Source organism: Zootermopsis nevadensis, unplaced genomic scaffold (assembly GCF_977971745.1).
Source record: "Zootermopsis nevadensis isolate Lab colony 2312 unplaced genomic scaffold, Znev_1.0 Znev_ptg000061l, whole genome shotgun sequence".
NCBI classification, from domain to species: Eukaryota; Metazoa; Arthropoda; class Insecta; order Blattodea; family Termopsidae; genus Zootermopsis; species Zootermopsis nevadensis.
In genome coordinates this window covers 18,917,324-18,935,044 of record NW_028259192.1, presented here as the reverse complement: position 1 = coordinate 18,935,044, position 17,721 = coordinate 18,917,324, and the positions used below count along the sequence as shown (strand labels likewise).

At 35.2% G+C, this 17,721-nt stretch overlaps 2 protein-coding genes across 6 annotated transcripts; both read right to left on the bottom strand.

The window, feature by feature from the left end:
* Positions 1-536: 536 nt before the first annotated feature.
* ND-42 (NADH dehydrogenase (ubiquinone) subunit ND-42) lies at positions 537-6,264 on the bottom strand. Of its 2 annotated transcripts, XM_022074465.2 has the most exons (7): positions 5,933-6,264; positions 5,574-5,731; positions 4,732-4,818; positions 3,702-3,912; positions 3,031-3,195; positions 2,048-2,162; positions 537-897 (listed from the first exon to the last, which is right to left on the bottom strand). In XM_022074465.2, the coding sequence occupies exons 1-7, from the start codon at positions 6,124-6,126 to the stop codon at positions 799-801; spliced, it is 1,029 nt and encodes a 342-aa protein (XP_021930157.2). In that variant the 5' UTR covers positions 6,127-6,264; the 3' UTR covers positions 537-798. The 2 variants fall into 2 exon arrangements, with proteins under 2 accessions (XP_021930157.2, XP_021930156.2); XM_022074464.2 differs by having other exon boundaries at positions 5,574-6,264.
* Positions 6,265-8,161: 1,897 nt separating this feature from the next.
* On the bottom strand, positions 8,162-16,310 carry LOC110834859 (cytochrome P450 6k1-like). 4 transcript variants are annotated; one of them, XM_087340116.1, is made up of 6 exons: positions 16,287-16,310; positions 14,376-14,636; positions 12,176-12,846; positions 11,512-11,733; positions 10,600-10,851; positions 8,162-9,650 (listed from the first exon to the last, which is right to left on the bottom strand). In XM_087340116.1, exons 2-6 carry the CDS (start codon positions 14,627-14,629, stop codon positions 9,481-9,483), a joined length of 1,569 nt encoding a protein of 522 aa, XP_087196242.1. In that variant the 5' UTR covers positions 14,630-14,636; positions 16,287-16,310; the 3' UTR covers positions 8,162-9,480. The 4 variants fall into 4 exon arrangements, with proteins under 4 accessions (XP_087196242.1, XP_021930153.1, XP_021930155.1 ...); XM_022074461.2 differs by lacking the exon at positions 16,287-16,310 and adding an exon at positions 15,163-15,320; XM_022074463.2 differs by lacking the exon at positions 16,287-16,310 and adding an exon at positions 15,043-15,317.
* Between the last annotated feature and the right edge of the window lie 1,411 nt (positions 16,311-17,721).

Below are 17,721 nucleotides of genomic sequence, written 5' to 3'. Positions count from 1 at the left end.
TCACAGCCTGAGTCAGGTACAGACCGCATTCGTAAGAGACACAGTACATCAGAAACAGTCCGAGAGAGTTCGGTTCGGCAAGGCATCAGGTGGTGGAATTTTGAAAATCTTCAAAAAATAAAAAAATGCTGGAAATTGCCCAAAAAGCGCACAAAACCCCAAAAAATTGAAAAATTTCACCTTCAAATTTTTTTTCAAAATTTTCAAAAATTGTTGGGTTTGTGCGCTTTTCAGATAATTTCCATCATTTTTTGATTTTTCGAAAATTTTGAAAATTTTCAAAAGTATCCTAAAGAGATGCATGCCAGTCTCAGTGAAAGCCACATCCTGTCTCTGCCGGACTCGGCTTCTATCTCAACCAGCTGCTGCTTGCCTCGGTGTATGCACCAACAGGTCTCTGCACGTCCCTGGCTGCTTCTCGTGTTGCCTGCAGCGCCTGTCCTTCTCAAAGATGGCACGTCAGAGCGGTGTCATAGGGGTCTATATAGCCATGGATATAAAGGGTTCATGAATAGAAGTCATAAAAATACAATGTGTACATATCTGCCATCATTAATAGCAGCAATTAATAATTTTCTACTTCTTTTTCTCAAACATGGCAACACTGTTACTGACATGAACAAAACAGTAATATTAAAATGTCTTAATTTCATAAATATTTAGAAAGATCTTGTTATTATTACTTTTGAGCTTTGAATAAAACATACTATTACTGTGCTCAAACAATAGTTTTAATATCTTTCTTCACAGCAGTACCAACTATGTTACTTTGCAACATCTTGCATACTAATAGCACTTTCATGAACTGGATCTGTGGTCAATTTTCTTTGTCTTGAAGAGCAAGTTGGTATCCCCCATATCAGAATTGAACTCCTTGTCATACTTCATTCCTGGAGCCTATACAGAACACAGATCATGGATCAATAACAATCTGGAGAGCATTTACTCATTTTAATACATTTCTGGGGAGGGGAGGAGGTTATGCAGACTTTGCTAAATGAGAATATGACAAGTGATATAATATTTTGTGATCATTTTTGTAGGGTTCTCAAGTGCTGTGAAGTACTGAAGTGGTTTCATAAACATCTTTACAAACATAATGACTTCTTACATGGAACAGCAATGTCTAGTAAGAGGTAATTTTTACTTTTGCATGACATATAAAAGAAACACAATAAGATAAATGTTGTAATGAATTCAGTGTGTATTACTAGCAGAAACAAAGACAACTCAAATGTTACAACAGAAGCAAGTACTGTCAAATGGTGGTATTATGTGCACTGTACTGCCTTGAAATATGTCTGTCTGAAAAATAAAAAGTTTAAAGCAAGTTTCTTTTATTTTACACTTGCTGATTTTAGATATGTTTCATAAGATTAATCATATGATCCATGCCTTCCATCATATGTTCCAGGTGTATAATGTGTCAGTGGAAGTGGCTTTTCTGTAAATAATTAAATTAAATTTTCACAGGGACTGTCCAGCATTATGTTATCAAAATGAAACTGATCACATTTCTTTTGTCAACACTGAATGTTAATATTAGGAACTCAAGAAGTGTTCAGTTGATATTTGAATTTTATGGCTCATATATGAGCAAAACGTCATCTACATACCAGAAGTGGCAATTTTATACCTTCTTAATAAATGTACAGTTTCTCTTTGGGATAATGAATATGAACCTTACCTTAAATGTTTGAAATTAAAACCTCAGATAACTGAACTGCGATATAAAAATTAAATTGATTAGACTTAACAGCATTAATGTAATTATAAATTAGTTGCAAAGGTTAACATCTTAAATTCTCTCTACACCCTGCAGAATACTTTGCACACATGCATTTTAACTTACACATTGTCCACAATAAACTGCCCAAGGTATTCTTAATCTGTTAATGTAATTGGTGAACAACAGGTAAAACATTGCAGCATATTAATTTTATACATTTTATGTACAAAACTAGATATTATATACATTGCATTGATAAAATCTTTTATGAACTAACACAATACAAAATTATGTAGGATATGGTATTATGATACTCACATTGTGCCATATCTTTCTGAACTTGTGGGCATCATAAGCATCAAGAACCAACTCTGGGACATCAAATCGTGGAATTAGGAACGAGTACATCAAAATGTCTTTGTCATTGGTGTACCTACAAGGGATGATACAGGATACCATACACATAAATTCATACATTCCATCTTAAAACAAGAATGTAAAATTTGAGGTTTTCACAATGGTGAGTATGAAAAATTCTGTCTTCTGGGTTGTTGCGCTGTGTAGTCTGGTCGATGTTAACCAACGCCCTGATGACGGAGGCAGTATGACCTCTAAAACGTTGCTTAACATCGACCAGACTACACAGCGCAACAACCCAGAAGACAGAAATCTTCAAGAATGTAAAACTCTGGAATGTAAATAACTTCCTTTCCCATTACTGAGAACTGTGTTAAGTCCAGAAACTGTTCTGGTGGCTTGATACAATATTGTGTCATCGTGGAGGAATTAATTCTGTGCATCACTGTTTCCAAACAAAATGCTTCTTTTTGTAACAGAGTATGAAATTACAGATTTTATGTAATACTACATATGAATCAACTGAGATAAGCTCTTGGTAGAAACCCAGCATTAGGGAAGAAGGTCCTCAGAAAGACTGAATATATTCTGTTATGAAACATGTGCAACAGGCCACTGTAATATTTGGAAGAATGATTATGACCATACTTTCATACATTAGTAGATGCAATGGTTCATTTAGCAAATTTTTCCGTTTTATACATGTGTACAATAACACTGTTTGTATTTATCTACAACCAAAGAAAACAGTTCTTGAACAATTCTGAAACATAAATAATCAACTCTCATACCAAAAATTGACACATCTAGTTGTAACAATTGTCAAGGAATTGTGATACCGTGAAAAATTATCAACCAGATCATGATTAATGAAGAAATTCAAAATAATGAGTTCCCCTTCAATACCATGTAATTTTAAAAAAGTCTACCAATAAGAAACTTACAGCATCCTGGCAGTGTTCCAGTCCCACTCACACGGCAACTTCCAGTCATCCATCTTGGTGTCATACTTGTTGAATTTATCAAAGTTGATTCGCTCAATGTCCTCAATGACCACTTCCACATCTCCATAGCTGGACCAATCATAGATAAGCAGCTCTGAATGGGTGCTGGAGGAAATCATAAATATGTACAAATAAAGTTCAATATAACACTTTGTTTGTTTCCACAAACACAGGGCAATGATCCGCCAGAAATTTTAATTTTGAAGTTTATATCTAAGAAACTGGAAGTCTGCAAAATGACAAGTCATATCATGTTCTGCTCCAGAAAGGGAACTGGTACAATCCCAGCTTTTGCCTGGAAGGACTAAAGAAAACCACAAAAACCTCAAGTAAGATGGCTGGCCTCTGAAACTACATTTGAACCCAGAACCAACTGAATACAAAGCAGGAGTGATAACCAATTGTCTGTGATGTTCACGTTTGAGACTGACAATTGACATCAATATTGGTCACAACTCTATTTTTGGACCAAGACATTAGAATGGTAAATTTTGGACAATTATTTCTAGTGGTATTAAAATGTAAAATACATAATGGTACCTCTTAAATTTTTAAATAAAGAAGATGTAACATGGAACACGATCAAAATATGAGTAGAATTTTTGACTCACCCAATTTCCTTTAGGTAACGCTGCTTGTAGAAATACTCCATGTCAGACAAATACTGTGATGTGAAAACTTTTGAGTTGACCTCATGTGGGATGTTTCTATCTTTGATGCGCTGCTGCACAAGAGGCACTGGGATGTCCAGGTAGATCACAAGATGCGGCTTCATCAGCTCATCTATCGTATTGTTGTATATATCATAATACACGCTGTGGGCTGCAACAGTTAAAGACTGTCACTGCTCATTCTTGCAGCAACCTACATTTCCCAAACTTCATGAACAAACCAACAAATCTTGCACTGCCAGGTGGACTCCACTACACAACTGAGAAAACAAAATAGGAATATTTTAAGAACTTTAAATTATGCACATGCCTAAAAAAATCTGAAAGCAAATTCAAGAGCAAAGATTGCTTAAAGACATGTGTGGAAATGACAATGTCTGAATGCTTCTTTTGCATATCTATGTATTACCTAAAAATCAAAATACCAGAATGGAAATAATGAAATGGTGTATGTTCCCCTTAGACACTAGCTACAAACACATATTGTTTTCACAGAAATATCAAATAATAACTAGATATCTTTGAACAGCAACATCTGCAAATCTATAACTATGTATCACAATGTGATAAACTTTAGTGGCTTTGACTTCTTTATAAAGACATCTATAAATAATTTTTCAGCACATGCTTGGAGCAAGATACTTACAATATCCTTCATAAAGTGAGCCTCTATAAGGTCTTGTAGGCTGACTGCAATTAATTTCAAATCAAGTAATGATAAGCATTTCTCTGCAGGAAACATATTTCAAACTGTTCACTTTTGCCATTGGCTAAAACTGTGATTTGCAGGGCAGAACTTCAACTAAAGTATAAACTGTCAATTTCAAAATATTCACATATAAATACAGAAAAAATTCAGAACACTTCAGAAAATAACAGACAGTGGTGCATGGGGTCTGCTGATGATGACAGTGATATGCTCCTTTCACTACCATTAACATCAATATAAAGTTTCTATTTACATACTCACCCCCTTTGCTTATGTAGCCAGCCTTGTGCATGGTTTCTAAGAACACAAAGTCACTGTAGACACATCTCTCCAGAACAACTCCTTGTCCTGCAAATAAGGCAAAATATTAAAATATCAATCATTTTTGGTGACTGATTCTCAGGTAATTAACATACTCATCTACATATCTGGAGCCTGGCCATTCTGTCCGTGAGACAAGTTCTTACAACAATAGTTTATACAAGATGATTGTATTCTGAGTTGATGCAGAAAGTAATATGGTAGAAATTTACCAACATTTCAGAGGTACTTGCTACATCCAACATCAGGTCAAACTTTTTACCCTGATGATGGAAGCAGCAAGAATTGTATTGGTTTAAGTTTCATGATTTTAACACAGTACTATATGTTTTATTCTGTAACATCAATGGATGTAAGATTAATACATTACCAGAAAACATGAGAGTTGGGTTAAAATGTTTGTATTTGGTCTAGTATGAAAAGATGTCAATTTGTTAAGTAAATAAGAATGGTTTGGACACGATTTATTTTTGCCTCTATTAAGAAATCTTAATGATTTTGTTAAAATACGTAGACTGTAGATCTTGCTGGCTGCTCATTCATTCTGCACAGGCATATAAAAACATATTTAACTTCACCAATGCTTTGACAGGATGGGGACAGAAAGGTAGAAATATGGTGACTAAAGTCATTAATCACCAGTACCACCACAACAATAATAGAACTTGCCACGGATTAAAAAGTCATGCATGCATACATATTAAAACATAAAATTACGGTTTTACTGGTATTATAAGGCAATATTTCTGTACACCTGCTGACTTGCATATACAAATACACACCTGTGTTAAGCAGATGAGCCAATGCATCAATATATTTAGAATATCGTAACTGATACTTCAGTATTTGGAAACTGGCTGCAAATTCATGATTTGGTTCTATACAGAAACTCTTTTCATCGAAACTCCTGGCTGCTGCTGGTAACTCTGGATCTAATTTCCTTAAATCATAACCATAACTGTTGATATACAAATCATCCATTGTAACCTCAGGCATATGTAACATGTCTAAATCTTCTGCCAGACTCTTGGCAAAAGCTGATTTTCCAGCGGCAATGGGTCCCTCAACAACAATAATTTTAGTGTTTTCATCAAATCTGTGAGTTGTTGTATCTTGTAACCATGCGCGCCACAGGTTGTACCTTTTAGTTTTGTACGGAAATGGAGCAGGCCTAACCTTGTTTTTATCCCTAAGGACTGAGCCTGAAATACATGCTGCCTGAAGAGGAAATACTCCTTTTAAATTAATCTGCAGGAACGGTTTACTAACTGCAGTAGCACCTGAAGGTGTTGCAAGAATTTTGCATACACCTGCTCGCATGCTAATCCAAGCCATTTTAACTAGTTTTACAAACACAGTACTTATAAACGCATGAAGCTATTCTTTAAATTAAAACTTCACGTTATCGAAAATAAACTAATAACGTAACAATTTTCTATTCTCTACTGTGACCCAACCAACTTTTTTACTCCTACAAACCGATCGAACTGCCTTTCAGAACTACCAAGCTTACGAAAGTATGTTTCCCTACTGGAAGTAATTTCTTCGCATGACAAAGTTAATCATTCCGCCACTAGAGTATGCTGAATCACACTACCTACTACATGAATCGCTTTAGATTCATTGCAATTGCATCATCGAAAATTTTCAATTGAATATGAATCGATGGTCGACAATTTCCAGTGTCGTCTATCCTTTTCTCTATTTCTTGCCAGCGCCCCCCCCCCCCCCCCAGTTAAGAAAAAGAAGATATTTTCTGCTGGCAAAAATTTCACAATAATTTTTTTTATTATTATTATTCCAACTATTCGCCACTTTATAGGGTATTTACTTCTATGTACCCGAGACGAACCTTGCCCCTGAGATACATAGTGCAGCAGCTATTTCTGAAATACATTTTGTTTTTAATACATGTTACATGTATTATATAGTTTTATTGTGAGGGATGACTATATATTTTATGACAGCATCTTTCGAATGATGTATGTAGATCCTAAAATGGCAGTTTTCTGAAGTTCCCTGGTGTTGTGTTCACCCAGGACGCTGGCAAAATATTTTCTGAGTGACTTGGTTGTTATTGTTATTATTATTCACATGTTCTAGCACCTGGCTGAACCATATTGTTCTGGGACAACCCGCAGGTCTCTTTAATTTTAAAATATTCAATTATCCTTCTTGGTATCCTTGATGTAGCATTTCTTTTTACATGGCCAAATCATGGCAGTCATTTCTCTTCTAATACTATTATGAAATTTTGTTTTAAAACTAATTTTGTAACACTTTTATTTTTAATTCTACCTATTATTGTTATACATATAACTAGTAGAACCTGAAGGTTCATCACAAAATTAACAAAAACCCTCCACTGGTCCCTGTCCTGAGAATTGTTATTTATACAGAGTGAGTCAGAAGTATGTTTACAAACTTCATGTGCATGTTCCAGGATCAAAAATAAGAAAAAATGTTCCTTTGAACATGGGGTCTCAAATGTTTCATTTTCGAAATAATAGCCACAAATAAGTTTCAATGAATGACTTGATATTAAAGTGAATCCAGCTTCCAGTAAAGATTTTCAATGAACGTTTGGGTAGGAACTGTTGGCAACATGATTATTGGTCCACACATGTTTCCATCACATCTAAGAGGACCTTCATATCAGTGATTCTTAAGAAGGCACTTGCCATGTCTCCTTGAAGATGTACCACTTAATACAAGAAGACAGATGTGGCTTATGTACAACAGAGCCCCAGCACACTTCTCCCATCGTGTCAGAGATCATCTCAATGAACAGTACTCTCAGCGATGGATTGGACGCGGTGGCCCAGTAGCATGGCCACCGAGGTCGCTGGAACTGACTCTATTTGGCTTTTATCTGTGGGGTCATTTGAAGTCCGTCATTTATATAACACCCATAACCAATGATGACAACCTATGGGAACATGTGCAGAATGCATGCATGATGATTCGAGGAAACCCTGGTGTGTACTAACGAATTCACCAGTCTTGTGTATGTCATGCTCGGGCATGTGTGGAGAATGAAAGAGCAACATTTGAGCATAGGTTATAAATAAATATTCCTTATAACTTATTTTTGGATATTATTTTGAAAAAGAAGCATTTGTGACCGCATGTTCATAGGAACATTTTTTCTTATTTGTGACCCAGGAACACACACACAAAGCTTGTAAACATACAAGTGTTTGTGTGCAAAAAAATACAATCTGCTAGTATATTTGTATTTAGCAAACAAAATTCTTTCATAAATTTTTTAACGGTGACTAAAAATGCTGTTACTCTACAATTATGGCACAGATTCTTGTCCACATTCTTCTATCGTTTGCTTTCACCAAACATTTCAAAAAAATACATGTCAATAAGAAATAAATTTATTATAAACAACCCTGAAAGAAATATAAGAACAGGTATCACCACCAAGTGATGACAAGAAAAGGTTTAATAATTGCTAAAATTCTCAAAATAGGAAATGATGCCAATTACATTACTGGGCGGGCCTAACCCACCTATTTGATGATTAACACATTAAGAACTATGTCAATAAAGCAAGATATCGAGGAGTTCCTTATATTTCATCTTGAAATGTTTTGAAAAGCTTTTGATCCAGTCAAGAGAATTTACATGGTATTTAATATCAAAAGTTGTAATACCAGGAATAATAGTTAATTTGATCAAATTTATGCATCAAAATTACTACTGGGCACTATTATGAAATCTACAAGGGATTACATACAAACATTATTGAAGCTGCTTGTGGAGTAAAATGGGTGTCTTATTTTTCATTGTTAAGGATTAAATAATGAGAAATGCGGTAAAGAAAAGGTGAAAAGATTGGGATGTGCCAAAAGACATCTTTAGTTTCTCTTTCTATCACAAAGAATACTACTACACTATTATACTACTCACACCCCATAAACAAACAATTCTGGACTTAATACTATGAGTCCTTTACATAATTCTGAAATTAAATATATAAGAATTGAATTGTTATCTGACATTAGATCCCATATTATACCTCATCATCTGGAAAAGACTGTTTCTTATCCTGGCCAACCCTAATAAAGATATTTAAAATAGGAATTTTCTTGTCCAGTTGAGTGACCATCAGCTTCACATGAACTTACTCTGCTCCATACAGTGTGGTAACTTGTTTGCAGTACAGATTAAATATATTTTTGATCATGACTGAGAATGCCAGGTAGCTCAGTCAGTACTGTGGTCATCAGGGTTTGATCCCCGACAGAGGCAGAGGACTTTCTTCTAGCCTCTGCATCCAGATCAGCTCTGGAGTCCACTCAGCCTCCTGTCCAATGGTACCAGGGTACTTTTTCAGGGGTAAAGCATGGCCAGGGCATACTGCTGACCACTTACCCATTTCTAGGGCTGAGTATCAACATTTGGATGTAACGGGACTGCTTTACTGTCATGACAGAATTAAGATAACTATTTACTTCTCTGTGTAGATTGCACTTTGATGTGGATATTGAAGCAGTTTATGGCATAAAGTGAATATCATAAAATTCTTTCCCCCCCCCCCCTTTTTTTTTTCTTTTGATATAATTCTTTCAAATAAATCTGGGCATCTGGTTTCAGATACTTGCAATGAATCAATTCATGAACCTCACCATATGATGAAGCTGGCAACAGCTATAAAATCTGTCAGTGTCAAAGAATCTATGCTTTTGACCTGGTGAATATGAGTGGGATACCACTCACTGTTGCCAGCACACTGGCTCTTGTACTCATAACCAATGGTATTGGTGTGTCTTTGCAAGGCTTTACTTCAAACTGGTACAGAATGTGAACCAGTGCTGTCTTCACTGCCATGAGGCCAAATCTCCGACCTGCAACATACACGCTGAAATATCACATACAAGTTTCTATTACATCAATATGTATAATAAGCAGCAGCTTTTCTGGATAGATATATTAAAAATTAACATTTGTTATTAGGTAACGTGTGTGTAAAATGAAAAAAACTATATTATGATGACTGACTAAAATATAGAATTACATTTTGATTTTATGATGATGATCGGTGGATCACAGCATCTGAGCATAGAAAATTATGTGGTTGGAGATTGTAATCAGTTTCATAAAATGTGTCTTCTTTAATTGTTCCCTGTTTATTTTCTTTTATACTCACATACAGAAACAAGCTGAGAAATTGTTCTAGAAGTAAATGCATATAAATCTAAATGTATGTTTATACCTCATGACCAGACTGCAGGAAAAAGTTGTAATATAAAGATAGTTAACAAATCCTTCAAATATGTAGAAAAGTTCAAGTATTTCTGAACGATGCTAACAAACATAAATTACATTCAAAATGAAATCAAAAGCAGGCTGAGTTTGAGGAACACTTGCTACAATACAGTTCATAACTTTTAGTCTTCTTGTCTGCTATCTACAAGCATAAAGATTAAAATATACAAAATTATAATTTTACCTGTTAGTTTAGATGGGTGTGAATCTTGGTCTTTTACATTAAGGGTAAAACAGATGCAAACATATAGATCATATGAGACCTGACCAAGTGAAAACGTGTTTTAGTCTCCTGTCACTCATTCAATCTTTAGTCCAAATATGCTACTTATTAGGCTGTCTTTTGGGTTGTAGTGCCATGTACTCTGGTAGAAGCTTACCAACAATTCAATGATCCTTGCTGCCTCCATCATCAATTCCTACTAAAACTTTGGTCTCAAACACTCTCAATCTGTTACAAAAGTATGTGTTCTTTAATCCATATTAATCCATGTAATCATCATAAAGACACATATATCAAAACATTACCAATGCAATTGTGGGGGCCATCTCCAAAGGGAAGGTAGGTGAATGGTTTCTGCAGCCTCTTGCTTTCCTCCTCAAACCTCTGAGGGTCATAGAACTCAGGGTCAGGGTAATATTCAGGATCCCTGTGGAGTCCCAGTAGAGCGATGAACACTGGTGTATTCTTCTCTATGATTAGGTCTGAACCTGGAACATTGTAGTCCTGGAGACAAATCCGGTCCAGCAGGGGTAGTGGCGGGTACTTCCGAAGAGTCTCTGTGGACATATTTTAATCTTGCAATTATGAATATGTAACCCTAATTGAGGTAACAACATAGATAAATATAAAATTATTAAATAAGGATAAGAATGGAGAAAAGTAAATGCAGAGAATTGTAAACAATTGAACATTAAAGTACCTGTACTGAGGTGATGACCATTTATGAAGAAAGACTGGTTTTTTGATTTATAAAACAGTAGTTCTAAAGTAACTGACTCACCGACTTACCGACTAACACTGCTGAAACATTTTTGGTCCATTCATAACTACATCTGAAAATTTGATCTTTAGGAGATTGTCTAATATTTATCACTACAATTCAAATTTTTTTAAAACCTGACATCAATAGCAGACACTTCAAAAGAATACCAACATGAATTCCTACAGGAATCCCCATTGAAATCTTCAGCGACTGAGTTGCAACCCAACCAGACATGTGACAGACAACCGCCACACAAAGGTCAAAGGCTCAAGAAAACTGATGCCACAGATGTCATTCACGCAGATCAAATTCTGGTGAGCATGCCAGAATTGTTATACTATGCATACATTTATCCTTGTTATTTGCTATTTATAGCAGCGACAATTGTATACGAAAACCTTAGAATTCTGTAATGTAATTCGGAACAGTTAGTTTATGCCAGACAGAATAATACCTGAAACAACCATTCCAAGATACTTCATGTTCATGACATCTTCATATGTTGGTGATCTATTGGTCTTATTCATGACCTCAGCAATTTCTGTTCTAAGTCGCTTCTGGAGTTGAGGTTGGAGGGCTAACTCATACAGTGTGAAGCTCATGGTTGTTGCATTGGTTTCAAATCCAGCTGTGAAGAAAATTGCTGGCTGGGCCACCAGATTGTCCCCACTGAACTCTAGAAACACACCAGTGTATATGGGACTCAATACAATAAATATTTGCTAAATATTATTATATTTGTGAAAGAAAATTAAATCTTTAAAACAAGCTTAAGGTATGAATTAAGAGTTGGATGATAAGAAAATTCATCCCACTTTTACCTCCAATTTCTGCATAATTTGTCGCAAATGTCGCCAACAAAATTATTCTTTACTAACTCACCTTTTCAAGGCCCATAAATTCTGTTTAACATTTTTAAAATTAATAAGCTGGTGCAAAATTGAATGTGATGTATAAATTTGTATATTCATTTCAATGAAAATATTTCTAATCAGAAGATAACTTTTCAAATGAACAGAAAAAGTTATTAGAGTTCGTTACTGTAATAATTTCATGTTGATGTTTCATGTTTTAACGATGCAATGCAAAGTAGCTTACTTATTTCTTGTACAGCTTACCAAAGAGTGATGAGCTTTTGTCCTCTTTTAGGCCATTCTTTTCTTCAGTCTCACTACCCTCAATGTGACCAGTGTTCTTTAGCTGTATCAGCAAGTTAAGAAAATCTTCTCGAACAATTTTGTTGCTCTCCCGATAATCAATTACGTCCCAGAAAGCCTTCCGAAGGAACTCGGTTGCGTCCTTTGAGAAGAAACGTCCATGTAGAAAAGACATAAGTGAAGGAACAAAGAAGAGACCTAATATTTCCAGAGTGCGAAACCATGTGAAATGAAATATCTTCTTCCCAAATTTTCTGAAATCTGCTTTAGGATCTTTAAGCGAGTTGGACCCAATTCCAAATGCACAAGTCGATATCACATCTGTCGCATACTTGGCTGTTGTCTCCTTCACCTCAACGGGCTCTTTCTCTCCAAAATTATCCAACAGGTGGTCCACCAACTCTGTGGCACAGTTTGTAACCAGAGGGAACATTTTCTTCATGCGTCCAGATGTGAATGTGGGTGACAGTTTCATACGGAGATACTTCCATGGTTCACCATTCAGTATAAACAGATTCTGGGCACCCAGAGTATCACTTTTTGATGTAGAAGCATGACGGTCAGCAAAGATATTGAAGTCCTTCACCAAAATATGTTTGATAATGTCTGGGTCACGGATCACAATTGCAGGCCTGAAAAAGTATGTAAGTTACAGCTGATATACTAAACAAGTATTCTAATTTCTTAATGGAATGATGTATATAGGCAGCCAGCATAATTTAGGTCAATAAAGTATTTTTTTACGTTCATTACAAAACAAAAATTTGTTACTTTCCACACTTACTCACTCACCATGGCAATTCAACCTCTGTTCCTGAAATTAGGGCTAAATAGTTTTAATATCAACTAGAACTGGCTGTGATGTCTACTACAAAAAAAAAATTCAACATCTTAAGAACATTTTCAGTTCACAACAAAATAAACTACCTACTATTGCAAGTGCAATATAATATTACCAGTTTTATATGAAAGCACTTATTCAAAACTAAGAATAATAAAAAATGCAATTTACATTATCTATACAGCATAGAAGTTCAGAATTGGATTTTTATGTAAGTATTTATTGTTAAAATTTGTCAATAAATATGTCATGTTATGATTAATCCAATATTTAAATTGAAAAGAGATAAAAAAGAAAAGATGAACTCATACTCAGTATGTGAAGTCCAATTAAAGACAAAAATAATATGTTTATCCATGTGGTCTGAGAATTTAGACGAATTCTGTAAAGAAAATACAGATCACCACTTTTCTTTGGTGTATATGGCCTTTCAAAGTAGAGGTAGCCCTCGATTTGCGCCGATTCAGAATAACGCCGATTTTGAAACCAGCAAGTCAAAAAGTGAAAAAAAAAAATTCTATTATTTATAAAGTTTTACAATGTATCTCGTGCTGACTCTTATACTAAATCGTAATTCTTACATCGCTGATTTTGAATAAAAATTATAAATACAATTATCTCTGCAATTACGTATGTTTCGTTAACTCGAATTTGCTCCAATGAGATCGATGAATCGGTAAAAGCTGTTTGTGAAATGCAAACTTTTGCATATGCGAGTTTGTTCTTATGCAATTTTATTCCTGGCGCTTTAAGCTTTCAAAGGACTAATTTAATTTCTGCGGAGGTACCAGAGTTATTTTTACTACTCGTCTTACGTGAATGCAACTATCGCATAATAGCAGAGATGACTGTACACATCAATCACATGAAAGAATCGCAGTCAATCGCGGGACAAACGAATTGCCGATTGTGAGTGCATAAAATATATTTTTTTAAAATTACCTTTATTCTATTTACGTTATTTCAGAGCTTTAAATGTAATGCTAATATATTACTCATCAATGTTTGGTTGCTGGAAACGCATGTCATTGACTTCCCATTGATTTACATTATAAAAGTTTCAATTTACGCCGATTCCTTTTACGCCGGTTCGTACAGGAACGCATCCCGGCGTAAATCGAGGGCTACCTGTACTTTCCTTCAACCTTTACATTAATAAATGCATTCATTAGTATTTACTAACAAATTTATTTTGTTTTGTTCCTTCTAGCCTAAGGAGTAACAGAGTTTAGAAACTGCTCAATTAAGTACTAACATACTGATCCTCTACAGTGAGTGGCATGTGTTCAATCTACAATGATAGACACAGAACTAAATTACCTGCCAAAGATGTAGAAGCCAACATATGGTTGTCCCTCTCCAGCCTTGTACACATCTTGTAAAATTTGTCCAGGAGATCGTTTCTGTAACATTGGCATGAGGAAGTTTCCAAACAAAGGGATTGGTTTTGGAGTCATGACACCCCTACGCTTCCAATAGGTAAACTTATTGACATAGTAGAGGTAGACAGCAACCAGTAGAGAGAAAAGCAGAATGCCTATGTCACCGACAGCAGAGCCGGTAAGTGCTGCCATGATGAATCTGCATAAAAAGAGCAGAAATTTTAAGTAATCCAGTGACAAACAGATGCAAGGGAGGGCTCTAGGTTATAATACACATTTATCTTAAATATCTTGACTAGAGTCTGCGTCAGGTAAAAACTCAAGAGTAAATGAAACCCTTCAACTTTACGCCACTTAGTTTTAGATGACTCAAATTCCTTCACTGCCTTATAGTAACACAATCTTGTGGTAGCGCAAATATATTCTAACTCCCTCCTTCGCACTGGTACTCTTTCGTAAACTAGACAACTACATTATGTAATTATCTGGTTTTAGAACGTACTACTCATATATTTTATTTTCACACAAAACATTAAAGTGTATGGTATGGACTAGTGCTAGACCACAGTCTCAAAGTGTCGTAGTTGGAGGAGGAATACACTTACGTGTCGAACACTACTCACAAAACCTCAATATATCGTCAAGTCAGTTTCAGTTACGTCCAGTATTACACACGTCCATTATTTTATTCCGTCTATTAATGCAGGAAGCCAAAAATTATGTACCTTTACAGTTGACAACTCCTTATTTGGCTACTGGTTAGAGCAGGTCTGTTGATAGCGGAAGACTAAATGTTTAAATCACTTAAGAATACTTTCAGTAATTCCCACGACGTACCACCGTCAGTTCAAAATGATGCTGTGTTGTAGATAACTGCTATTGCAAATACAAACCCACTCAACTGAGAAAACCAAGAACACGTTACTAGCATACTGGAATGTAAGAGTGAACTACAGTCACCAATTTTATTTTACTGTTTAATGGAGTGATAGGCTGTATCAAGGCAAGCGAAATATGGTAATACTTTTCGTGTGTCTGTAAAGAATTCATGTAATATAAAATATATGTAATAACAAAATCTGTGGGTCTAACTTGTGCTTAAAAATGAACATAATCTTGCTTGCTTCAAAGTAAATAACTCTTTTTGGATGAAGTAATCAAACATAATTATTTGAAATTATAACCTTTATAATGTTAACTTTTTCTCTAAATCCCAGACATAATATCTGATTAGTCTTGTTTACCACGACACTGTAAAATACATTCTTTTACAGGTCAGACAAAATGCACAGTCAACAAAACCTTTCAATAAAATGCGACATATTTCATTTTCAATTCCAAGCTACAGATTATGGCCAAAGCTCACAAAATGTAACATCAAAGGTCATGGGAATTAGCGTCAATGTGATTAGCCAGATGCTGTCCTGCTGCAGTTTAAATTAATATTTACCAACTAGGCTTTAGGAATTAATGATGATGATGGAGGCAGCAAGGACCTCTGAAACATTTGTAAACTTCTACCAGATTACACGGTGCAACAACCCAGAAGACAGCAATCTTCAGGTTGTCGACAGCCTAAACCGTGGAATGCCACACTAACATCACAAAACTAACGCCGATCTTCAGCATTTCATACAAAATATTAGAAACAATCACTTTCGGTTTATGAAATAATGTGGCACTGACAGAATGAGAATTTAATTACAATATTAATGTTGTTGGTTATTCTGTGACTTTGATCTTAACGGTCAGTGTCATTTAGTTCCATCCTTATTGACAACAGGAACACATTTATTAACCTTTCACCGTGACGCAGCTCTGTTTAATCAAATTTGTGAAGTTTATTTACCTGATTGTTTGTTTTCCTTCCGTCTTCTGTGGCACAAAAACATAAAAGAAGTCGCAGCTGAGTGATTAGCCCCCCTGATTCTTATTCCGGAGGTTCCGGTTTCAGATTTCGTCCCGCACTCTACGTGATATGGCGCTCTTAAATAAGATGTAATGAAATATCGTGAAAACGAACACATTGTCAAAAAAGTAAGTAATAAGAAGCACGTGTCTCATTACTTAATATGACTTTTATTTAAACAATATAGAATTGATGATAATTTTAAGATACGTTTCCAAAATTACATTTATTCCGCAACTGTTTCGTAAGAATTTAAATACCCTTCAAAACGATCTAGAATTAGGACGACTGAAGCGAACTTTTAAACGAACTTAGAACTAATATATTTTACGATAGACTTGTGTTTAAAGAGTAAGAAATCTGTTTTTGACGAAAGCGTTCTTGCTAATTAACCTCTGGCCTCAGCATCTCTTTTTCAAAGGTGCTAATTTGCGCTAAACACCATAATTAAATATCTGGTATAATATCAGTTATTATATAAGACTTACAAAAACAGTTTCTAAAGAAATTATTTTTTCCCATCTGCCTATGTCGCAGTCTGTCGTGTATATTCTCAGAATATCCAATTAGAATGTTAGTCCTTGAAAAAGTACACGTAAACTGAGTTTCATATTCAAAGTAAATATTACACTGCTCCCGTTGGCTTAATTACAGTAAAAGATAAGTACATGAAAACCAATTTGTGTAACGGATGCATTCGAACAAAGGCGGCATATGTGTCACGTAGCAATAGCCTACTTTGAAACCAGTAAATGTAAAAGTCTAAAGTATTAATTCATTAGCCCATAGATCTTTCAGAAAAATCCTGACTGTAACTAGATCTACCGAAGATCAATATCACATAGAGAAAATTACGTAACGAAGAGCTTCACGGTGTTTAGTATCTAAAGACCGGTTTCGGGATTTGGTTTTCAAGCATTATTTATAAATTGTTGGTACATTCTTATTACTCTTCGTGCAGGGCTATGTTATTCCAAATCCTTCTCGCAATGCACAGCCTATCTGCATTACTCTTATCACCAGTGATTCTACTTCCTGCGTCCGTCCTGGCAAAAATAATTTCTGTCGTCTCCATTCTTCTTGTATGTTCCTTCGTCAACATCGGACGTAAGAGTAAAGAAGCGACCGTTTCTCTCTATAATTTTAGTAATGTTCGCTTTCGGTATTTCTATAGTAATGTGCGTTGTATAGGCCCACAGAACTGATAAAATCTGTTTAATTTTATGGGATTATTACTTCACTTTCTTTATAATATCCTTCAGCATAACAACCGAAATTTGTTATTTAAGTATTTTATTGACAGAATAATCCTTGAAGTTACCGGTTCCTTTCCTATGTAGAAATGTTTCATATTACGTTATGAATTACATATTAT